General features: G+C 34.9%; 1 protein-coding gene across 1 annotated transcript in view; it reads left to right on the plus strand.

Annotated features, from left to right (window-relative positions):
- Positions 1–27,660, plus strand: part of LOC100370730 (multiple PDZ domain protein-like) — a 203,125-nt gene that overhangs the window by 149,824 nt on the left and 25,641 nt on the right. Inside the window, exons 25-30 of the mRNA XM_085503929.1 lie at positions 17,465–17,549; positions 19,880–19,991; positions 20,755–20,916; positions 21,257–21,394; positions 21,515–21,601; positions 26,834–27,284. Of these exons, the coding sequence (XP_085360055.1) occupies positions 17,465–17,549; positions 19,880–19,991; positions 20,755–20,916; positions 21,257–21,394; positions 21,515–21,601; positions 26,834–27,284 (1,035 nt within the window). The remainder of the gene's footprint in view (positions 1–17,464; positions 17,550–19,879; positions 19,992–20,754; positions 20,917–21,256; positions 21,395–21,514; positions 21,602–26,833; positions 27,285–27,660) is intronic.

Consider the following 27,660-nt stretch of genomic DNA (forward strand, 5'->3'; position numbering starts at 1 on the left):
AGTGGAGGTATTTCTAAGACAGTGAAGGTAATTCTAAGACAGCAGAGGTGTTTCGAAGACAATGGAGGTATATCTAAGACAGTGGAGGTATTTCTAAGACAGCAGAGGTATTTCTGAGACAGTGGAGGTATTTCTAAGACAGTGAAGGTATTTCTAAGACAGCAGAGGTATTTTTAAGACAATGGAGGTATTTCTAAGACAGTGAAGGTATTTCTAAGACAGCAGAGGTATTTCTAAGACAATGGAGGTACTTCTAAAACAGTGGAGGTATTTCTAAGACAGCAGAGGTATTTGTGAGACAGTGGAGGTATTTCTAAGACAATGGAGGTATTTCTGAGACAGCAGAGGTATTTCTGAGACAGTGGAGGTATTTCTAAGACAGCAGAGGTATTTCTAAGACAATGGAGGTATTTCTAAGACAGTGAAGGTATTTCTAAGACAGCAGAGGTATTTCTAAGACACTGGAGGTATATCTAAGACAGTGGAGGTATTTCTAAGACAGCAGAGGTATTTCTGAGACAGTGGAGGTATTTCTGAGACAGTGAAGGTATTTCTAAGACAGCAGAGGTATTTCTGAGACAGCAGAGGTATTTCTGAGACAGTGGAGGTATTTCTGAGACAGCAGAGGTATTTCTAAGACAGTGGAGGTATTTCTGAGACAGCAGAGGTATTTCTGACATAGTGGAGGTATTTCTAAGACAGTGAATGTATTTTTAAGGCAGTGAACTTGTTTCTAAGACAATGGAGGTATTTCTAAGACAGTGAAGGTATTTCTAAGACAGCAGAGGTATTTCTAAGACAGCAGAGGTATTTCTAAGACAGTGAAGGTATTTCTAAGACAGTGAAGGTATTCCTAAGACAACAGTGGTATTTCTAAGACAGTGGAGTTATTTCTAAGACAATGGAGGTATTTCTGAGACAGGGGAGGTATTTCTAAGACAGCGAAGGTATTTTTAAGACAGTGGAGGTATTTCTAAGACAGCAGAGGTATTTCTGAGACAGCAGAGGTATTTCTGAGACAGCGGAGGTATTTCTGAGATAGCAGAGGTATTTCTAAGACAGTGGAGGTATTTCTGAGACAGCAGAGGTATTTTTAAGACAGTGGAGGTATTTCTAAGACAGCAGAGGTATTTCTAAGACAGTGAAGGTATTTCTAAGACAGCAGAGGTATTTCTAAGACAATGGAGGTATTTCTAAGACAGTGGAGGTATTTCTAAGACAGTGGAGGTATTTCTAAGACAGCAGAGGTATTTCTGAGACAGTGGAGGTATTTCTGAGACAGTGAAGGTATTTCTAAGACAGCAGAGGTATTTCTGAGACAGCAGAGGTATTTCTGAGACAGCGGAGGTATTTCTGAGATAGCAGAGGTATTTCTAAGACAGTGGAGGTATTTCTGAGACAGCAGAGGTATTTCTGACATAGTGGAGGTATTTCTAAGACAGTGAATGTATTTTTAAGGCAGTGAACTTATTTCTAAGACAATGGAGGTATTTCTAAGACAGTGAAGGTATTTCTAAGACAGTGGAGGTATTTCTAAGACTGGAGGTATTTCTAAGACAACAGTGGTATTTCTAAGACAGCAAAGGTATTTCTAAGACAGTGGTGGTATTTCTAAGACAGCAGAGGTATTTCTAAGACAGTGGTGGTATTTCTAAGACAGCAGAGGTATTTCTAAGACAATGGAGGTACTTCTAAAACAGTGGAGGTATTTCTAAGACAGCAGAGGTATTTGTGAGACAGTGGAGGTATTTCTGAGACGGCAGAGGTATTTCTGAGACAGTGGAGGTATTTCTAAGACAGCAGAGGTATTTCTAAGACAGTGGAGGTATTTCTGAGACAGTGAAGGTATTTCTAAGACAGCAGAGGTATTTCTGAGACAGCAGAGGTATTTCTGAGACAGCGGAGGTATTTCTGAGATAGCAGAGGTATTTCTAAGACAGTGGAGGTATTTCTGAGACAGCAGAGGTATTTCTGACATAGTGGAGGTATTTCTAAGACAGTGAATGTATTTTTAAGGCAGTGAACTTATTTCTAAGACAATGGAGGTATTTCTAAGACAGTGAAGGTATTTCTAAGACAGTGGAAGTATTTCTAAGACTGGAGGTATTTCTAAGACAACAGTGGTATTTCTAAGACAGCAAAGGTATTTCTAAGACAGTGGTGGTATTTCTAAGACAGCAGAGGTATTTCTAAGACAGTGGTGGTATTTCTAAGACAGTGAAGGTATTTCTAAGACAGCAGAGGTATTTCTAAGACAATGGAGGTACTTCTAAAACAGTGGAGGTATTTCTAAGACAGCAGAGGTATTTGTGAGACAGTGGAGGTATTTCTAAGACAATGGAGGTATTTCTGAGACAGCAGAGGTATTTCTGAGACAGTGGAGGTATTTCTAAGACAGCAGAGGTATTTCTAAGACAATGGAGGTATTTCTAAGACAGTGAAGGTATTTCTAAGACAGCAGAGGTATTTCTAAGACACTGGAGGTATATCTAAGACAGTGGAGGTATTTCTAAGACAGCAGAGGTATTTCTGAGACAGTGGAGGTATTTCTGAGACAGTGAAGGTATTTCTAAGACAGCAGAGGTATTTCTGAGACAGCAGAGGTATTTCTGAGACAGTGGAGGTATTTCTGAGACAGTGGAGGTATTTCTAAGACAGCAGAGATATTTCTAAGACAATGGAGGTATTTCTAAGACAGTGAAGGTATTTCTAAGACAGCAGAGGTATTTCTAAGACAATGGAGGTATTTCTAAGACAGTGGAGGTATTTCTAAGACAGCAGAGGTATTTCTAAGACAGTGAAGGTATTTCTAAGACAGCAGAGGTATTTCTAAGACAGCAGAGGTATTTCTAAGACAATGGAGGTATTTCTAAGACAGTGGAGGTATTTCTAAGACAGCAGAGATATTTCTAAGACAATGGAGGTATTTCTAAGACAGTTGAAGGTATTTCTAAGACAGCAGAGGTATTTCTAAGACAATGGAGGTATTTCTAAGAGAGCAGAGGTATTTCTAAGACAGTGAAGGTATTTCTAAGACAGTAAAGGTATTTCTAAGACAGTGGAGGTATTTCTAAGACAGTGAAGGTATATCTAAAACAGTAGAGGTATTTCTGAGACAGTGGAGGTATTTCTGAGACAGTGAAGGTATTTTTAAGACAGTGGAGGTATTTCTAAGACATTGGAGGTATTTCTGAGACAGTGCAGGTATTTCCAAGACATTGGAGGTATTTCTAAGACATTGGAGGTATTTCTAAGACAGTGGAGGTACATGTATTTCTAAGACAGTGGAGGTATTTCTAAGACATTGGAGGTATTTCTGAGACAGTGGAGGTATTTCTAAGATAGCAGAGGTATTTCTAAGACAGTGGAGGTATTTCTAAGACAGTGAAGGTAATTCTAAGACAGCAGAGGTGTTTCGAAGACAATGGAGGTATATCTAAGACAGTGGAGGTATTTCTAAGACAGCAGAGGTATTTCTGAGACAGTGGAGGTATTTCTAAGACAGTGAAGGTATTTCTAAGACAGTGAAGGTATTTTTAAGGCAGTGAACTTATTTCTAAGACAATGGAGGTATTTCTAAGACAGTGAAGGTATTTCTAAGACAGTGGAAGTATTTCTAAGACTGGAGGTATTTCTAAGACAACAGTGGTATTTCTAAGACAGCAAAGGTATTTCTAAGACAGTGGTGGTATTTCTAAGACAGCAGAGGTATTTCTAAGACAGTGGTGGTATTTCTAAGACAGCAAAGGTATTTCTAAGACAGTGGTGGTACTTCTAAAACAGTGGAGGTATTTCTAAGACAGCAGAGGTATTTGTGAGACAGTGGAGGTATTTCTAAGACAATGGAGGTATTTCTGAGACAGCAGAGGTATTTCTGAGACAGTGGAGGTATTTCTAAGACAGCAGAGGTATTTCTAAGACAATGGAGGTATTTCTAAGACAGTGAAGGTATTTCTAAGACAGCAGAGGTATTTCTAAGACACTGGAGGTATATCTAAGACAGTGGAGGTATTTCTAAGACAGCAGAGGTATTTCTGAGACAGTGGAGGTATTTCTGAGACAGTGAAGGTGTTTCTAAGACAGCAGAGGTATTTCTGAGACAGCAGAGGTATTTCTGAGACAGTGGAGGTATTTCTGAGACAGCAGAGGTATTTCTAAGACAGTGGAGGTATTTCTGAGACAGCAGAGGTATTTCTGACATAGTGGAGGTATTTCTAAGACAGTGAATGTATTTTTAAGGCAGTGAACTTGTTTCTAAGACAATGGAGGTATTTCTAAGACAGTGAAGGTATTTCTAAGACAGCAGAGGTATTTCTAAGACAGCAGAGGTATTTCTAAGACAGTGAAGGTATTTCTAAGACAGTGAAGGTATTCCTAAGACAACAGTGGTATTTCTAAGACAGTGGAGTTATTTCTAAGACAATGGAGGTATTTCTGAGACAGGGGAGGTATTTCTAAGACAGCGAAGGTATTTTTAAGACAGTGGAGGTATTTCTAAGACAGCAGAGGTATTTCTGAGACAGCGGAGGTATTTCTGAGATAGCAGAGGTATTTCTAAGACAGTGGAGGTATTTCTGAGACAGCAGAGGTATTTTTAAGACAGTGGAGGTATTTCTAAGACAGCAGAGGTATTTCTAAGACAGTGAAGGTATTTCTAAGACAGCAGAGGTATTTCTAAGACAATGGAGGTATTTCTAAGACAGTGGAGGTATTTCTAAGACAGTGGAGGTATTTCTAAGACAGCAGAGGTATTTCTGAGACAGTGGAGGTATTTCTGAGACAGTGAAGGTATTTCTAAGACAGCAGAGGTATTTCTGAGACAGCAGAGGTATTTCTGAGACAGCGGAGGTATTTCTGAGATAGCAGAGGTATTTCTAAGACAGTGGAGGTATTTCTGAGACAGCAGAGGTATTTCTGACATAGTGGAGGTATTTCTAAGACAGTGAATGTATTTTTAAGGCAGTGAACTTATTTCTAAGACAATGGAGGTATTTCTAAGACAGTGAAGGTATTTCTAAGACAGTGGAGGTATTTCTAAGACTGGAGGTATTTCTAAGACAACAGTGGTATTTCTAAGACAGCAAAGGTATTTCTAAGACAGTGGTGGTATTTCTAAGACAGCAGAGGTATTTCTAAGACAGTGGTGGTATTTCTAAGACAGTGAAGGTATTTCTAAGACAGCAGAGGTATTTCTAAGACAATGGAGGTACTTCTAAAACAGTGGAGGTATTTCTAAGACAGCAGAGGTATTTGTGAGACAGTGGAGGTATTTCTAAGACAATGGAGGTATTTCTGAGACAGCAGAGGTATTTCTGAGACAGTGGAGGTATTTCTAAGACAGCAGAGGTATTTCTAAGACAGTGGAGGTATTTCTGAGACAGTGAAGGTATTTCTAAGACAGCAGAGGTATTTCTGAGACAGCAGAGGTATTTCTGTGACAGCGGAGGTATTTCTGAGATAGCAGAGGTATTTCTAAGACAGTGGAGGTATTTCTGAGACAGCAGAGGTATTTCTGACATAGTGGAGGTATTTCTAAGACAGTGAATGTATTTTTAAGGCAGTGAACTTATTTCTAAGACAATGGAGGTATTTCTAAGACAGTGAAGGTATTTCTAAGACAGTGGAGGTATTTCTAAGACTGGAGGTATTTCTAAGACAACAGTGGTATTTCTAAGACAGCAAATGGTATTTCTAAGACAGTGGTGGTATTTCTAAGACAGCAGAGGTATTTCTAAGACAGCAGAGGTATTTCTAAGACAGTGGTGGTATTTCTAAGACAGTGAAGGTATTTCTAAGACAGCAGAGGTATTTGTGAGACAGTGGAGGTATTTCTAAGACAATGGAGGTATTTCTGAGACAGCAGAGGTATTTCTGAGACAGTGGAGGTATTTCTAAGACAGCAGAGGTATTTCTAAGACAATGGAGGTATTTCTAAGACAGTGAAGGTATTTCTAAGACAGCAGAGGTATTTCTAAGACACTGGAGGTATATCTAAGACAGTGGAGGTATTTCTAAGACAGCAGAGGTATTTCTGAGACAGTGGAGGTATTTCTGAGACAGTGAAGGTATTTCTAAGACAGCAGAGGTATTTCTGAGACAGCAGAGGTATTTCTGAGACAGTGGAGGTATTTCTGAGACAGCAGAGGTATTTCTAAGACAGTGGAGGTATTTCTGAGACAGCAGAGGTATTTCTGACATAGTAGAGGTATTTCTAAGACAGTGAATGTATTTTTAAGGCAGTGAACTTATTTCTAAGACAATGGAGGTATTTCTAAGACAGTGAAGGTATTTCTAAGACAGCAGAGGTATTTCTAAGACAGCAGAGGTATTTCTAAGACAGTGAAGGTATTTCTAAGACAGTGAAGCTATTCCTAAGACAACAGTGGTATTTCTAAGACAGTGGAGTTATTTTTAAGACAATGGAGGTATATCTAAGACAGTGGAGGTATTTCTAAGACAGCAGAGGTATTTCTGAGACAGTGGAGGTATTTCTGAGACAGTGTAGGTATTTCTAAGACAGCAGAGGTATTTCTGAGACAGCAGAGGTATTTCTGAGATAGCAGAGGTATTTCTAAGACAGTGGAGGTATTTCTGAGACAGCAGAGGTATTTCTGACATAGTGGAGGTATTTCTAAGACAGTGAATGTATTTTTAAGGCAGTGAACTTATTTCTAAGACAATGGAGGTATTTCTAAGACAGTGAAGGTATTTTTAAGACAGTGGAGGTATTTCTAAGACTGGAGGTATTTCTAAGACAACAGTGGTATTTCTAAGACAGCAAAGGTATTTCTAAGACAGTGGTGGTATTTCTAAGACAGCAGAGGTATTTCTAAGACAGCAGAGGTATTTCTAAGACAGTGGTGGTATTTCTAAGACAGTGAAGGTATTTCTAAGACAACAGTGGTATTTCTAAGACAGTGGAGTTATTTCTAAGACAGCAGTGGTATTTATTTCTAAGACAGCGGAGTTATTTCTAAGACAGTGGAGGTATTTCTAAGAAAAGGAGGTATTTGGTTAATCACGTCACTCTTTTATCTTGCTTAGCGACATCCTCTTGAACACATACTTTCTTTTTTATTTCAAATTAATGACGTCTTTAATTTCTTCTCCATATGTGTCCCATTTAATACAAACATAATGCAGTATATAGACCGCCATGTGAAAAATTGCCATCAGTTTATATATTCAACCATTTATGATTTGATATCTTCATCAATGTTACATTTGACTGATATTCAGGTGCACTCTATTCTCTTTGCTGTATTAGTTTTGAATGATTTGATAACAATTAGCAGATAGTTCTCAGATCTGTTTGTGTTATTTTCATTTTCAATTTTTTTCTACCAAGTTTTGGAGCAATCATTACCACTAACACTCAATGTATATAAGAGAATATGACAATTACCAACTACCACTTTCTGTATATAAGACAGAATATGACAATTACTAACTACCACTTTTTGTATATAATACAGAATATGACAATTACTAACTACCACTTTCTAAATATCAGATAAAATATTGACAATTACCAACTACCACTTTTTGTATATAAGACAGAATATGACAATTACTAACTACCACTTTCTAAATATCAGATAAAATATTGACAATTACCAACTACCAATTTCTGTATATAATACAGAATATGACAATTACTAACTACCACTTTCGGTATATAATACAGAATATGACAATTACTAACTACCACTTTTTGTATATGACAGAATATGACAATTACTAACTACCACTTTTTGTATATAAGACAGAATATGACAATTACTAACTACCACTTTCTAAATATCAGATAAAATATTGACAATTACCAACTACCAATTTCTGTATATAATACAGAATATGACAATTACTAACTACCACTTTCGGTATATAATACAGAATATGACAGTTACCAACTACCACTTTCTGTATATAAGACAGAATATGACAATTACTAACTTCCACTTTCTAAATATCAGATAAAATATTGACAATTACCAACTACCAATTTCTGTATATAATACAGAATATGACAATTACTAACTACCACTTTCGGTATATAATACAGAATATGACAATTACTAACTACCACTTTTTGTATATGACAGAATATGACAATTACTAACTACCACTTTTTGTATATAAGACAGAATATGACAATTACTAACTACCACTTTCTAAATATCAGATAAAATATTGACAATTACCAACTACCACTTTCTGTATATAAGACAGAATATGACAATTACTAACTACCACTTTTTGTATATAAGACAGAATATGACAATTACTAACTACCACTTTCTAAATATCAGATAAAATATTGACAATTACCAACTACCACTTTCTGGATATAATACAGAATATGACAGTTACTAACTACCACTTTCTAAATATCAGATAAAATATTGACAATTACCAACTACCACTTTCTGTATATAATACAGAATATGACAGTTACCAACTACCACTTTCTGTATATAAGACAGAATATGACAATTACTAACTACCACTTTCTAAATATCAGATAAAATATTGACAATTACCAACTACCACTTTCTGTATATAATACAGAATATGACAATTACTAACTACCACTTTTTGTATATAAGACAGAATATGACAATTACTAACTACCACTTTTTGTATATAAGACAGAATATGACAATTACTAACTACCACTTTCTAAATATCAGATAAAATATTGACAATTACCAACTACCACTTTCTGTATATAATACAGAATATGACAATTACTAACTACCACTTTTTGTATATAAGACAGAATATGACAATTACTAACTACCACTTTTTGTATATAAGACAGAATATGACAATTACTAACTACCACTTTCTGTATATAAGACAGAATATGAGTTTTAAATGTTAAATGTGATCAACATTTTTACCATTTGAAATGACAGAATATTTAACTGTCTTTTTCCATGTGGATAAATTACATCATAAATTATTACATTGTGTTATGATAAATAGAGTACTTTGTCTGTTGGTGAGAAATATCAACAATGCCAGTCAAGCGGTTAATATTGATCAATTATTGCAATAAACAGCTTTTATTGTTATGTTGTCCTAGTAACTTTTTAATTTCCTGAGTAACGAATATCGATATTTCACTGTTCTACTGTACCATATTTTCTCCATTAGTAATAGTTGTGCATATACTTATATAAATTACAAAAGTGTTTTTTATAGTCAAAATAAGTAATATTTTAATGTTTCAATGGAAAACAAACAAACAAACAAAAAGTTGGGGTTTATATATGCTTGTATTTGAGATGTGCATCTATTTTACAACAAATGTGGTATTTATGCAATCTGTTTAAAATAAGATCTTGGTTGGCTTGATTTTTATTTTAATATATGTTTTATTATCATTATTATTAATTTTAATTATTATTATTATTTATTTTGATATTTTTTGACAGTAAATTTGCTACACCTGGTGGCTTTCACAAACAAAACCTCTAAAAACAATTCTTGCAGTAAAATAATTGTAACTTGACAAATAATTAAAATAATTATTATAGTAATAATATTAAAATAATATAAAAAATATTATAAAGAAATTAAGCCAACAAGGATCTTATTTTAATCAGATTGGTATTTATGTTGATTTGTAATTTTCACTTGTTCTATATATTGCCCTGTATGCACAGGTGATTGAATGTGGAGTTGTGAAAATGAAAGCTACTAAATCTGACACTCCAAACAGTCCTACACAAAATAGGTTATTCATTAATTTCATTAGTGGATTGCCAGTCAAGTCGAGGCCAGGTCTGTCTTGTCTAGGGAGGAATGCAATAGATAGATAGTGATCATCTACCTGAGAGAAGGGATGGGGACTATGTATAAAGTGAAAAATGTAGATGAGTCGAATATGTTTTTTAGGTTCAATAATTGTTTTAACCCAGATTGATTAAATTGTATTCAAAATAATACTGTTACAGTAACATATGTTTTCTATCAAAACGTTCTGTTTTGTTGCTGCTGTTTTTCCCAAACTGCCTTTTGTTGTTGATTATTTGTTTTCCTAATCATCTCCCAAAGCAGAAATGTGTCTAGTCCTTGTATTGATGATTTTGTTAGTCTCTAATAACTTAGGGGGAATTTAATCCATGTGCAATGCCAACAAATGTCAAAATTTGCATTTCTTAATATCACCAGTGAGAAATAAGCTGAATCACCTTATCTGAAATTGAATGGCAATCACCTTAGTTTTCTTTACTTATGATTGCTAAGAACAGCTGTTGAAATCTCATGCTGTGAATTAAGACTGGGATTTGATCAAGGACCTCAATGATTAATAAAGTTAGTCAAATAAATATTAATTTATAGTATGGTATAGATATTAAGGATCATGCTGTCAGTTAAAATTATGTATTCAAGGTCACATTTTCGGAGCATAAAACAAAATGCAAATTTAAAAAAAAAAAGATTTTGATTGTCATATTTTGTAGCACATGTTCTTTAATATATATATGTCAGCGTATGTCTGTTGTCAAAATAAGTCATATTTTTAATGATTAAGTATATAATATATGCAGTTTTCGGTTCATGTACTCTTCTATGGCTATTACATTGCAATATCAGTGCAAAACGCAATTACAACCTTATTAAAATGCATCACATTAATTATTACATTGCATTGTGGGAAGGCACAATAATTCAACCTGAATAGCTTATCAGTGTTGCATTGCATTATGGGATAGCATTTTTATTTTTCAAAAGAATGGATAGGTGAAAAGTACACTTTGTTGTAATTCAAACCTGAATTGCATCATGGGTAGAACATTATACTGTTTCATAATACAATAATTTTCGGTATCTACATCAAATAATTATGCAAACAAAGTTGCTAAGTCTCATAATTTTGCAAATTTATAAGGTTATTGGACTCTTTTTGACTACATCAGCAGGCTAACTTTCATTCAATCTCTAAAATTTGTTTTACTGACTCTATTACATAACCTTGTATGAACTAGAAAAATTCGGCAGTGGTTATAACGAGTTCCATTTAGGCAAAACTATTCAGACTGCTGATCTTCAAAGTCGATCGAATCTCCTGGCTGCTACTACAAACAATAATATTTTCAGAAGCTATTCGTTTAGGGCACTGCATAAATGCATGCGTGTCAAGACAGTCTTTCTAGCTTGTATAAAAGCATAAGAGAGCAATTACCACCTTAATTTTCGGGGCCCGATCAAGTACGAAACAAGTGCACATGTGTAGTCTGTTTGATTATGCAACACTACACGTCTTGGTCAATCCTTCGCTGTACGATGTACCCAGACATGAATCCCAGTATTTTGTTAATAACCTTATATTATGGAATGGTTGGTACACTAGCTTTGCTGTGATTTGAAGCAGAATTGCATTCTGGGTGTTACGCTGCTCAGGTTCTTTGGGATAATGCACTTTGCTGTGATTTGCAGCTGCATATATTACATTACATTGTGCAAGAGAAAGAGAATTTGGCTTTATATATTATAATTAATTAATATTGGATGTCCACTTTGATATGAAAGGCATTTATTCTTTTAAATGAGTGAGCTGTGTACACATTTTTATATTAAGTTTAATGTCCATAAAAGTATAACAGCATGTGCCAATTTCCTTTATCAGACTATTTAATATTACTCACGAATCATATGCATTGATATTTTCTCACTTAAAAATACCTGAAAAAAAATCTGTATTATTTTGTAAATTAAAATTTTTGTTTGATTTCTAAAATGAGGATATTGTCAGTATGTTCTTCATCAAAATTCCTTTGTTTAAAACGTATTGGGTTAAACCATTATGAGCGCATAGGGGTGAAAGGTTACCATTCAGTCTGAAATCTCTAGATTTAATGTATAGAACTGAATAATGGTTGGATAACCGGATATTGAGTCAGCTGTGCTTGGTGCCAAGATGGTAATCATATGTGAACCACGTTCTCTTAGTCTATTAAAATACACAGGCCGTTGTGGAACATGTAAACGTCTGTGCAAGCAAGCAGCATAAACCATGCTTCAGTTGCCGGGTCCAACATTGAATTAACTGTACATGATGAATTATTACTGCATGTATGCTTACATCATTGCTGTACATTCCGTCTAATTCTTGAGGTCTGGGGTGAAGAGCGAGGATCACTGTATAATTTGTGGCTGCTTGTTGTTTTCATTGTTTCACTCGGGGAATCAGTGCCCGCAGTTGTTGAGTCTCTCGTCTCCGTAATGATGTTTATAGTTGATGGTTAAGATGAGTTGGCAATATTGCAAACTTAATCCATCGTCCATTGAGTAATATACATCAATTCACAATGCCGGACGAAAGTGATGTTTTCATACAAGGTATTTATTTGCTGTTCAATTTTGTGAGTTATTCGTCATTGAATCTGTATGGTAGTTGAAATTCGGCTTGTCATTATTTTTACAGGATTTACTCTCAATCTCTTATTTTTTGTAGTTGCCTTCACAGGATTTATCCTTAATCACATGTAGTTACTTTTACAGGATTTACGCTTAATCTCATATAGTTGCTTTTACAGGAATTACCCTTAATCTCGTATAGTTGCTTTTAGTGGATTTATTCTTAATTTTTATATTCCTGTGTTATCAAACATAGTGTATTAATTTCATTTTTCTTAATTTCAAAGCATTAATCATTGATATTGACAGTTGTTCATAACTCTGGTCTCACCGTTAGACATCAGTTTCAGCGCCAACAATTTTTAAGACAGTTTGACAAGTGTATCTATGATTCCAATCATAATAACACAATGAAAAGAATATATTATAACACTATACAACAAAGAGCCACATAATGGACCTTCTATCACTGCTCTATTCACTGTTAACAGCAGTGGGAAACAGTCACCTCTCCGCTAATTAGTATGCGTGCAAAGTTCTTCCCACATTCTAGATTTCAAATGCACAGCTGGTTGAACCTATTATATTTCATTTACTTGTTTGGTGAAAATATAAATTTGCTCAGTAACATTTATTTTTCCCAACCATTAAATTAAATTGAATTCACTTGAGATGCTTTTTTTTCTTGTCTCATATTTCTTAATGTTGTGTTATTAAAAATGATTTCAAAAGTAAACAACAGATATGGATTAAAAAATAATCAGTTGAATATTATACAACAGATGCTGCAAGCTTTGCATTCATATTAATTAATTAATTAATTAATTAATACAAAATTAAAAAAAAAAAATATTTTTTTCCCCCAGAATAATTTATTGAATTATTGATGTACATTACATTCACTAGTCTATTGTTGAGATTTGTGGCCTGTGAAGGAATTTACCACCATCCAATAAAGCATGTTCTTTCAAACATGTAATTTAGGTTGCAGTATTATATATTTGACGTTGAATAATTTATGCATTACCTTTTTCAGAGTAATTGTATTCTACTTGGTCGTTACTTGCTATTCCTTTGAGAGACATAGGTTATTGATTTGGTCAAGGTTTTCAGAGGGTTTTATAAGTGATCTGAGAGTTGAGATAAAGCAGACTGATAGTAGTTTTCGTTGACTGCCACATGCTTTGAATGACAATTAACTTGCCACCATTGCTTTCTCTTTAGCTCTTCCATAAACTAAAATGTTTGTCGTTGTCATTTAACACTATATAATAACATTAGCAGTTTTTTAAATTATTTTTAAACCCTTCTAAAATTTGCAGAATCTTTTTATTGGAATCAAGTTTATTTGTGTAGTCATAATAAGAAATCAGTTGACACTGATTTGCATTCCACACCTCCTAAAGGTAAATCTATCATAATATTTGGTACCTGTGATGGGATTATGGAAACATACGACTTACATCCATAATTATTTGACTTACATTTAATATTGATTTTGTTAATTATTTAATACTGAATGTATATTAGATAGCTCATAATTGTCAACATATAACAAAGTATTAAATTAAGTTTTGGATTTGCCTAAGATGTCAATCATAAGAGGTGCACAAATGAATATTTGCAGCTTAGAATGATAAATTTGTTTTGTTTAGCTTTTTTATATTTTATATTAATGCCTTTCATCATTGTAAAATAGTCGAATGGGTTATCAAATTATTAGGAACTGGAAGAAGAATACATCTGTACAGTATAAATCATGTACAGTGTATAAGTATTTTGACATAAAATGAATGCATATCATAATATTTTATTATGATAATCATTATTCTAAAAAGGGTTTTTTTTCTTAATAATTATAATCATAAGCAAATATGTCTTTTCCGTAGTTAATAATAATTTAATATCATTTGATCTGTTGAGCATTCGGATGCTTTTAGCTATAGCATCTGGCATTGACAGGTCTTGTCTTAACTATTCCCATAATCTGCCTTTCTAAACTCCATTATTATATTACATTGTACTTACTAAATAGCTTTCAATAGATTGTGTTATTTCTTTTTGTTAGCTAGACTATATTTTATTTTCTTTCAATGGATTATCCTAAATATCAGTTAGGAATGAATACAATCTAATAATATATGTACAATGTGTGTTTATGGATAACATTTTAAACTTTTTTTTAGCTTCTTGATGTGATGTGATGTGATGTGATAAATACAACCCTCACAAATATTTACTTATTAAATATTACTTATTTATAGAATCCAAACACCTCTGTAAGTTACGTATTTAGTTTATGCGCTACTAATAGAGCTGTATCTGAATAAATAGGAATCTCCAATATTATAACCATTGAATATATCATCTTGTGATACATACATGTACAACTCCCACATATTATTAGTCCCCGAATGGTGGCCATTTTTGTGCTAAAAAATCATCAAATATCAAGCATTTCTGGCATTTATGGATGGATTTTGTTCAAACTTGGTACATACATTAGACATTACGGGTTCCTGATGCACGTTATTTTATTTTTTAGATCGGATTCAGAATGGCTGACTAGTGGCCATTTTGTTTTAATGAATGGGCTTCTAGAGCCATATCTCTGACATGCTTTGACTGACTATGTTCAAATTTTATATATTCATTATACATGTATTCAAAATAGCTGATTTTGTTTTAATTAATGCTGTTCCAGAGCAATATCTCTCAATACTCGTTTGACGATCAGATACAAATATCAATCATTTAAATGTTAAACATATTCCTGACAGGTTTATATTCCAGCTATATTACTATAAACAAAACTATATATCTTAAATTCGATAACTAACAGGGACTGTGCCATGCATGGCTTGTTAATATATCATTGGCAAATATCATCTTGTGATACATACTAAAACTGATAAAAAAGATTCTCATCCATCTAAGAATCTGATGTCTGTCAATCTGATGTTGCAGTTTTATGCTAGTATTTCGATCAGTTTAAAATGCAGCTGAGTTTATTACAGACTACTAGTACTATAAATGGAGATGTGGATAAATTCATGAGACCAATGGTTTATTCATTAGACACGTGCAGTTTTTCTAATAAACACTTTTTTCATTGTCATATACTGCTTACTTCAAAATATTATAATTATATACATTAGACAACTCATGAACAATTTTACTTGTGTATGTTGTCAAGTTTTTTTGGTTTTTTTGTGTTGTTAAGTTGTATTTTATTTACCTCGAAATCATAATTTGGAATTTAAATTCCATTTTTCTTTTAGTGCATCATGGCCTCTAAGTAGATATGAGAGATGTGACGCAACTCGTTGTGCTACTGGCACATCAGTGGCGCAACAGAAAATGTTGATGTAATGATTTGGAAAAACATCTTATTTGCAGTTGTGGAATGTGTAATTTGGTTAAAAATAAAATTCACATTTTATAAACAAAAGTATAAAAATGAAAGAAATATGGGTCCCACAGCATTTTTATTTGTGACTTCAGTCACCCAGACAGTCATGTACAATTTAATTTTTTTTCTTAAAAACCAGCCTCTCCAGACAAACTGACTCAACTTGTTTTTTGGTGTACCATTTTGTTTCGGAAGTTAGAGGGCACACTGGTGCAAAAAGATCAGAAGTTAGAGGGCACAATGGTGCAAAAAGTTTGGGGGCATACTGGTACAAATAGTGAGTTCATCTTTATTCTGCCAGCCCTATGAACTTTTACACTGATTCGACCAGATAGGGGTTAAAAGTTGAATTATCAAATGATTATGCACCAAAACAAATACATGTGTGCCATCTTAACATAATCATTTGTTTGACTTTTTTTTGCAGTCTAATCCTATTATCCATTATCTGCAATTGAAATTTATTATGTATGTATCCATTGACGAGTTATTCCCAGCAATTGTAATTATACGATTGAAGTAATTCCGGAGAACAATCCCACAATCATGCCGTTAGAAATTTGTACATTTAATAGATAGCATAATAATTAATGTATACCATTTATGAATCATAGCACGTATTCCTGGTCCAGAAATAGTTCTTGACTCAATTTGTAACAGCTGGAATACACAGTGAATATGGTTTTTTTTGTCATAGTCAACAAAGAATGTTGATGTGGTATTATGGGACCTAATTTTGCTTAGGCCTATATATACAGAATAATTTTCACAAGAATTGTTCACATTGTTAGCATAGTGTACAATGTTTTTCTATTACATGTATGATGGATTGTGGGTATTTTTTTAAGAATTGCAGCTACAGTTCTGAAATTTGATGAGTGCATGGGTGTTTGTCTGAGAAACAGAAATCTGCTAGCAGCATTCTGAGTGGTTCTGATTCTGATTGCTACAGTTCTGAAATTTGGTGAGCGTATGGGTGTTTGTCTGAGAAACAGAAATCTGCTTGCAGCATTCTGAGTGGTTCTGATTCTGATTGCTACAGTTCTGAAATTTGGTGAGCGCATGGGTGTTTGTCTTAGAAATCTGCTTGCATCATTCTGAGTGGTAAAATACTTTGGCTGCCATCTTGGATTAGTCTAAACTGGAAGTGGCAATTTTTTACTCTTTTTGAGAGTCTTGTCAGTAAATTGTGACTGTTCTATAATTGCCACCCCAACTTGTCAATCAATCAGATTTTGGCTGTTCTATATTCTGATTTGTCACCCTATCTTGTCAGTAAATCTGATTGTGGCTGTTCTATATTCTCATTGGCCACCCTATCTCGTCAGTAAATCAGATTGTGGCTGTTCTATATTCTGATTGGCCACCCGATTTTGTCAGTAAATCAGATTGTGGCTGTTGTATATTCTGATTGGCCATTCTAACTTGTCAGTAAATCAGATTGTGGCTGTTCTATATTCTGTTTTGCCACCCTAACTTGGTCTGTAAATCAGATTGTGGCTGTTCTATTTCCAATTTGGCCACCCAATCTGGTCACTAGATTTAAAACTTAAAATTTTAAAAAAGTGTCTTTTAAAAGCAAAAATACTCCAATGGATTTGTAAAACTAAGGGTTTTGCTTTTTTCTTCAAACTTATTCTTTAATAACTGTTTTTTTTATCTCTTTCTTCACTTTTACAGAAAAAATCAAGAACAAATATGGTGATTTACCAGGTGAACTCCTTCTAATAGATTTAGAAAAGAATGAAAATGGACTCGGACTCAGGTAGACTATGAAATCTTTTCTAGATTGTGTAGCAAAACTTGCATGTATAAAGGATATCTAATGGGTGACTCTGGATTATCAAATGGGTGTAGTATAGGCTCAGAACAAATGAAAATTACTTCCTCAGTTCAATAAATCTGATATTATAACAAAATCCCACACCCTCCCCGTGGCTTTCGTTGCATATGGAAGTTATTTTCACGAGTGATGCGGTGTATCCACAGTCAGCTGGCGCACACGTAATAATAAAATAAATACGATATTTACTATATGGGGCCGCCATCTTGAATGCAGCATAAAACTAAATAAGATACAAGTTGTGAAACGCGTTTTTCAGATTCCTACAAATCAGAACAAAATACCAATCTTGCACAGAAATACGATCCATTGGGATAATATTAAGCCAGCCGATAACAAAACTTGGTCGAATTCGTCGTTATTGTGTGGGAAAATCCCTTAAATACGAACATCTACATGTAATTACACGAAGAACAAAGAACACTTTCCTGGGGTATTCCTGGGGCGCAGTACACTGCAGGATACACTGCATCATGCATTATTATTGATTGGGTATTTTACCAATGTTTGCTTTATTAGAAGTATATCTCTAATAGAAGCATCCATAGACCAAATACTGCACTTATTGTATACTGAATCATGACTTCAAGCGAGAGGGTCGTCACCTGCGCACACGCGGGAATTTTGATCCCAAGCGACGATAACATCACACAGTAAGAACGCAAAGGCTCATGGGTAGATGCTTGTTTGTAAACAATGACATGTTATGGCCATCTGACGCATGCAAAGGTGACAACTCCCCCGCTTTAATTTGGACTGTAGACACGTACATTGTGTACCTGTCATTTATGTATAAAGTACATGCAGTACTAATAAAGTAAATATGGTAGCTTTGATATATACAGTAACGTTGTTCATGTAGACATTTCTCCAGTCATGCATGTCATAATGAATGAGACATTTGTAATAGTTGTTGAACATCAAATCCATACAGATGCACACTTTATAGCTAATTATACTAGAGTGTAGTCCTTGAAACTACCTGTGAGTATTTAGTAAACGTCTTCAATTTCGCGAGCAGCATAACTTTGAGTGTTTGAAGAGTCCATGAAAATTAAGACAAGTCGTCACAGTGAAATGTAATCAACAGTTTGACATGCTTGTTCTAAATTCCTATAAATGATTCGTATTAGCCTTTTCACCACCAGACTTTCTCGCCCAAATTTGTCTTTATTATATTCTTCCGAATCAATATTTCTGGAAATGTACTCTAATTTTGAAGCCAACAGACAAATTTGAGTCAATTTTTCAGTTTTCACTCAAAAAATTTGGCTATTTTTTCTAAATCTTCTGAAAGATAGTGCAGACTATAAACAGAACTATTTTGTGAATTTGTGATAAAAATAGGGAAGTACCGATAGTGGTGAGAAAGTGAAGATTACTGTTCTGTATTTTTCCTTATATGGTAGTGATGATATTCAAATAGGTCGAATTAATTATAAGTAGTAACAGGAGAAATATACTTATTTATTATAATATATGTAGTTCAGTGTGATAAAACAGAATTATTATCAGTTTTCATATCTCCATAGTATGTGATAATAATATTCCCAGAACTCTTATCAGTCCATGCATGCATGAGTGTTGCTATGATGGCCAACAGTCTCAAAACACGTACGTCACCGATATCTTTATGTTCGTGGGTGTACATTACATCTCCTGATAGATTAGTAGAAATTGTAATAATTCAAGTATTTTTGACAATTTCAGATGTCAGCTAAAATGAGTAATGTATTATAAGCCTCATTTCTAATTCTCCTAACTTCTACTTGTCTGCATATGCACTGTATGTTTGATTCACTTAGGTCTAGTGGTCATTTTTCATAGATTAATTTGACTACTAAATTAATTACCACTACATCCCTGAAATCCTAAATATTGGTGACTCCAAATCGTATATTTTGTAATGGTATGCAAATTGACTGTTCAGTGTTCATGAACAGTAGCCATTTATCAAACAAAACAGGATGTTCTATGATGTCTTGAATATGCACACACAAATGATAATTCCTATGTTAAAAGCTGTGAAACTAGGCTAGATTTATTCTTGTGAAGCGGTCTAGAAGACTGTAAGCGGGCCTTACATAAGGGTCTGTCTGTCCACGCAAGTTTCCATGGTAATGTACTGAAGTCATGGAGACAGCCAATCAGTGATGACACAGAATTCTGTGCTGACTATATGTAGTTAAATAGAGATTCAAAGATTCATTTATTGGGGCTAATTGTGTGATATAATTGTATTCATTTGATAGTTTGGCAGGCAACAGAGATAGGAATAAAGCCAGTGTGTTCATAGTTGGTGTTAAGCCTGATGGAGCCGCTGCTGAGGATGGAAGAATCAATGTCGGTGATGAAATACTTGAGGTATTTATAGTCTCTAACCATTCAGGTTTCATGTCAACAAGCAATATGTTATTAAATATTCACTGCATGGTTTTTCAATTTTCGCTATTTTCAATGATAAGTGAAATTTGCTAAATTAAATTCAGGTGAACATGTAGAATATAAAAATATGGATTCATTGTTTTCCTGCCAAGTATGTGAACTTTAAAAATCCAATGAAATTGCTCTAAACATCAAAATAATGAAATTAAATGCGAGTGAAAATAAATGGTTTTACAGTATTTTATGTCTCCTGTATCAAAAATGATACAGTATGACAATTACAATACTCTTAACTAAAGGTATATCTGTCTGTATAACCATGCTGGCATCATTCTGACATTTGCTGCTATCAGTTCCTCAGCAACTTCAAGTTCAAGTCCAAAATGCAGACAACTGTGAAATATTACAGAATGCTATCTGTACATTGGGTTACAATAGAGGACATGGACATGATAGCATCAGATTGTATCATTTCTATTGTAGTACATATGGTTATTATTTTTAAAAAATGGCTGAACAACAACTATTTAGTGATGAAAAAATGTCATTGCTTTGCAAGCTTGTTCATTTTTTATTTCAAAAGTGACACACATTTTCTCCCAAAATTATTAATAAACAACATAAAAAATATCTTTTAATAGCGATGAGTTACTGATCTACGCGAGTAACAGATACAAAGACATGTACACCACCCATTTGTCAAACTAATTTATTTTTAAATCAAACCTTCTGTTTCCTGTAGATAAATGGTACAGTATTATATGGAAGAAGTCATCAGAATGCCTCTGCTATTATTAAAGGAATACACAGTAGTATAATTAAAATGATTATTCTACGATCCACTGATAATATGGCACAGTTAGCTGTTCCACCGTTGCAATTCTATCCAGTACTCAAGAGCAAGGTAATTAGACAAGAGAATTCATTTTCTGTTAATGTATAACTGGTACATTATATTTTATTTACAATGAGTGTGACTAAATGCACAAAACATACAGTACTATCATTATATGTCATTTGATTTTGGCCAAAAATTTAATGTTTGTGCAATATATTCTGAAGACGAAATTTCTCGGTTTTATTGTCTCCTTTCTTTGGAGTCTATAGTTTGTGTGATTAAATTGTCCTGTTTTTTTGATAAATTGCTTTTTTCAAGTCATAAAACACGCGTTAATGTCAGTTCTTTTGATGTTCAGATTAAGATAGGTTTTACTGTGATTGTGACTATATACTTTGCTTTACAGGGAGACTTTGACCATTCTCCACATCATACACCAAAAAAAGAACACTTTGACAGTAACATTGAATATCACCATGGCGACAATGACTACAGGGAGGATTTTTCCACTTATTCTAATGTACAGAATATTACACTGAGAAAGGTATTTTTAATGTTCTGATGATTCAATATTGTGTCATTATATTTCTATGGCTCAACAGAGTACAATTTATTTAAAGTAAATGTAATTGAACATAATTCACTAGACAGTTTCTTTCTGCAGGGAGCTGGTAGTCTGGGTCTTGCAATTCAAGCCAGAAATTCAGGGATCTTTATCAAAGATATCACATTTGGAGGGGCAGCATTTCAGGTAGATTGGCTTGTTCGATTTGTTGGACCATGTATGAACCCTGAAATGCACATACCCATGAACACTCAAATGAACATACCCATAAACACTGAAATGCACATACCCATAAACACTCAAATACATGTACCCCATGAACACTCAAATGCACATACCCATAAACACTGAAATGCACATACCCATAAACACTGAAATGCACATACCCATAAACACTGAAATGCACATACCCATGAACACTGAAATGCACATACCCATTAACACTCAAATGCATGTACCCATGAACACTTAAATGCATGTACCCATGAACACTCAAATGCATATACCCATAAACACTGAAATGCACATACCCATGAACACTCAAATGCATGTACCCATGAACACTGAAATTCACATACCCATTAACACTCAAATGCATGTACCCATGAACACTCAAATGCACATACCCATTAACACTCAAATGCATGTACCCATGAACACTTAAATGCATGTACCCATGAACACTCAAATGCATGTACCCATGAACACTCAAATGAACATACCCATGAACACTCAAATGCACATACCCATTAACACTCAAATGCATGTACCCATGAACACTCAAATGCATGTACCCATGAACACTCAAATGCATGTACCCATGAACACTCAAATGAACATACCCATGAACACTCAAATGCATGTACCCATGAACACTCAAATGAACATACCCATGAACACTGAAATGAACACACCCATGAACACTCAAATGCATGTACCCATGAACACTCAAATGAACATACCCATGAACACTCAAATGCATGTACCCATGAACACTCAAATGAACATACCCATGAACACTCAAATGCATGTACCCATGAACACTCAAATGAACATACCCATGAACACTCAAATGCATGTACCCATGAACACTCAAATTAACATACCCATGAACACTCAAATGCATGTTCCCATGAACACTGAAATGCATAACCCATAAACACTCAAATGCATGTACACATGAACACTGAAATGAACATACCCATAAACACTGAAATGCACATACCCATAAACACTGAAATGCACATACCCATGAACACTCAAATGCACATACCCATAAACATTGAAATGCACATACCCATTAACACTCAAATGCATGTACCCATGAACACTCAAATGAACATACCCATGAACACTCAAATGCATGTACCCATGAACACTGAAATGAACATACCCATAAACACTGAAATGCACATACCCATAAACACTCAAATGCATGTACCCATGAACACTCAAATGAACATACCCATGAACACTCAAATGCATGTACCCATGAACACTCAAATGAACATACCCATGAACACTGAAATGCATGTACCCATGAACACTGAAATGAACATACCCATAAACACTGAAATGCACATACCCATAAACACTCAAATGCATGTACCCATGAACACTCAAATGAACATACCCATGAACACTCAAATGCATGTACCCATGAACACTGAAGTGAACATACCCATAAACACTGAAATGCACATACCCATAAACACTGAAATACACATACCCATGAACACTCAAATGCACATACCCATAAACACCGTAATGCACATACCCATTAACACTCAAATGCATGTACCCATGAACACTCAAATGAACATACCCATGAACATTCAAATGAATGTACCCATGAACACTGAAATGAACATACCCATAAACACTGAAATGCACATACCCATAAACACTCAAATGCATGTACCCATGAACACTCAAATGAACATACCCATGAACACTCAAATGCATGTACCCATGAACACTGAAATGCACATACCCATTAACACTCAAATGCATGTACCCATGAACACTTAAATGCATGTACCCATGAACACTTAAATGCATGTACCCATGAACACTCAAATGCACATACCCATAAACACTGAAATGCACATACCCATGAACACTCAAATGCATGTACCCATAAACACTGAAATGCACATACCCATTAACACTCAAATGCATGTACCCATGAACACTCAAATGAACATACCCATGAACACTCAAATGCATGTACCCATGAACACTCAAATGAACATACCCATGAACACTCAAATGCATGTACCCATGAACACTCAAATGCACATACCCATTAACACTCAAATGCATGTACCCATGAACACTCAAATGCACATACCCATTAACACTCAAATGCATGTACCCATGAACACTTAAATGCATGTACCCATGAACACTGAAATGCACATACCCATGAACACTGAAATGCACATACCCATGAACACTCAAATGCATGTACCCATAAACACTGAAATGCACATACCCATTAACACTCAAATGCATGTACCCATGAACACTCAAATGAACATACCCATGAACACTCAAATGCATGTACCCATGAACACTGAAATGAACATACCCATAAACACTGAAATGCACATACCCATAAACACTCAAATGCATGTACCCATGAACACTCAAATGAACATACCCATGAACACTCAAATGCATGTACCCATGAACACTCAAATGCACATACCCATTAACACTCAAATGCATGTACCCATGAACCCTTAAATGCATGTACCCATGAACACTGAAATGCACATACCCATGAACACTCAAATGCATGTACCCATAAACACTGAAATGCACATACCCATTAACACTCAAATGCATGTACCCATGAACACTCAAATGAACATACCCATGAACACTCAAATGCATGTACCCATGAACACTGAAATGAACATACCCATAAACACTGAAATGCACATACCCATGAACACTCAAATTAACATACCCATGAACACTCAAATGCATGTTCCCATGAACACTGAAATGCACATACCCATAAACACTCAAATGCATGTACCCATGAACACTGAAATGAACATACCCATAAACACTGAAATGAACATACCCATAAACACTGAAATGCACATACCCATAAACACTGAAATGCACATACCCATGAACACTCAAATGCACATACCCATGAACACTGAAATGAACATACCCATAAACACTGAAATGCATGTACCCATGAACACTGAAATACACATACCCATGAACACTCAAATGCATGTATCCATGAACACTGAAATGCACATACCCATGAACACTCAAATGCACATACCCATGAACACTGAAATGAACATACCCATAAACACTGAAATGCATGTACCCATGAACACTGAAATACACATACCCATAAACACTCAAATACATGTACCCATGAACACTCAAATGCACATACCCATGAACACTGAAATGTATGTACCCATGAACACTGAAATGAACATACCCATAAACACTCAAATGCATGTACCCATGAACACTCAAATGCACATACCCATGAACACTGAAATGAACATACCCATAAACACTGAAATGCATGTACCCATGAACACTGAAATACACATACCCATGAACACTCAAATGCATGTACCCATGAACACTGAAATGCACATACCCATGAACACTGAAATGCACATACCCATGAACACTCAAATGCACATACCCATGAACACTGAAATGAACATACCCATAAACACTGAAATGCATGTACACATGAACACTAAAATGCACATACCTAGGAACAATGAAATGCACATACCCATGAACACTAAAATGCACATACCCATCAACACTTAAATGCATGTACCCATGAACACTGAAATGCACATACCCATAAACACTGAAATGCACATACCCATGAACACTCAAATGCATGTACCCATAAACACTGAAATGCACATACCCATTAACACTCAAATGCATGTACCCATGAACACTCAAATGAACATACCCATGAACACTCAAATGCATGTACCCATGAACACTGAAATGAACATACCCATAAACACTGAAATGCACATACCCATAAACACTCAAATGCATGTACCCATGAACACTCAAATGAACATACCCATGAACACTCAAATGCATGTACCCATGAACACTCAAATGCACATACCCATTAACACTCAAATGCATGTACCCATGAACCCTTAAATGCATGTACCCATGAACACTCAAATGCATGTACCCATAAACACTGAAATGCACATACCCATTAACACTCAAATGCATGTACCCATGAACACTCAAATGAACATACCCATGAACACTCAAATGCATGTACCCATGAACACTGAAATGAACATACCCATAAACACTGAAATGCACATACCCATGAACACTCAAATTAACATACCCATGAACACTCAAATGCATGTTCCCATGAACACTGAAATGCACATACCCATAAACACTCAAATGCATGTACCCATGAACACTGAAATGAACATACCCATAAACACTGAAATGAACATACCCATAAACACTGAAATGCACATACCCATAAACACTGAAATGCACATACCCATGAACACTCAAATGCACATACCCATGAACACTGAAATGAACATACCCATAAACACTGAAATGCATGTACCCATGAACACTGAAATACACATACCCATGAACACTCAAATGCATGTATCCATGAACACTGAAATGCACATACCCATGAACACTCAAATGCACATACCCATGAACACTGAAATGAACATACCCATAAACACTGAAATGCATGTACCCATGAACACTGAAATACACATACCCATAAACACTCAAATACATGTACCCATGAACACTCAAATGCACATACCCATGAACACTGAAATGTATGTACCCATGAACACTGAAATGAACATACCCATAAACACTCAAATGCATGTACCCATGAACACTCAAATGCACATACCCATGAACACTGAAATGAACATACCCATAAACACTGAAATGCATGTACCCATGAACACTGAAATACACATACCCATGAACACTCAAATGCATGTACCCATGAACACTGAAATGCACATACCCATGAACACTGAAATGCACATACCCATGAACACTCAAATGCACATACCCATGAACACTGAAATGAACATACCCATAAACACTGAAATGCATGTACACATGAACACTAAAATGCACATACCTAGGAACAATGAAATGCACATACCCATGAACACTAAAATGCACATACCCATCAACACTGAAATGCATGTACCCATGAACACTGAAATGCACATAAGCATAGACACTAAAATGTGTGTACCGAATGGACATACACAGAGAGAAATAATAAGTGCTTGCACACTAAATAAATGATGATTGAATGTATATAGAAATACGTAATAGATTTTGTAACCATGTTTTCATTATTACTAGGATGGAAGACTTCACGTTGGTGACCAATTACTCGCTGTTGACAATAAAAGTCTAATCGGTATAACACAAGAAAAGGCAATAATTATTCTGAAAAATACACAGCAAACTGTACATCTGACAGTCAGTGGTCAAGGTGAGAAAGTAAAGGACGGAGACCTGACACCTGTCAATCGATCACCGCTATTAACACCAGTTAATCAGTCTCCAATCAGTAAGGTTGCACCGGTACAGTTTGCAGAGACTACGGTGTCATCATCACTAACAACTGTCATTACGATGGAAGACACCTCTACATCTCCTAGCAAAACACAGCTCAACCGATCTCATTCTCCTACAATTCCTCTTGCTACCGTATATGGTAGTATGCATGATGACAAACCACCATCACCATCCCTATCTAGGCAGCCACCATCAGATTTGTCCACTTTATCCTCTACTAACACCACTACAAGTAAGAATACTCGTATCTGTCTATCTTCTCTTGTTGTTATGATACATAGCATGTTGTAATGGAAAATTTGAAAATCAATCACCGTGCATCATTTTTAATACTGTAATAACAATTCGCTGGTTTTTAATTTTGCTATTTTCATCGATAAGTAAAATTTGCTAAATTAAATCCGTGTAACATATAAATAACACTAGAACTTTGTTTCTCTGCCAGATTCGCAAACTTAAAATCCAGTGAAATTGCTCAGAGCATCAAAAGAGTGAAATTTAATGCCAGTGAAAATAAATAGTAAGCAGGATCTGTATTGCAACTTTGACTATTTAAAGATAAATTCTGATAAGAATCGCTACTCAAATAAACAAAACATGTATATAGC

The sequence above is a fragment of the Saccoglossus kowalevskii genome, chromosome 9 (assembly GCF_978046115.1).
Source record: "Saccoglossus kowalevskii chromosome 9, keSacKowa6.1, whole genome shotgun sequence".
NCBI lineage: Eukaryota > Metazoa > Hemichordata > Enteropneusta > Harrimaniidae > Saccoglossus > Saccoglossus kowalevskii.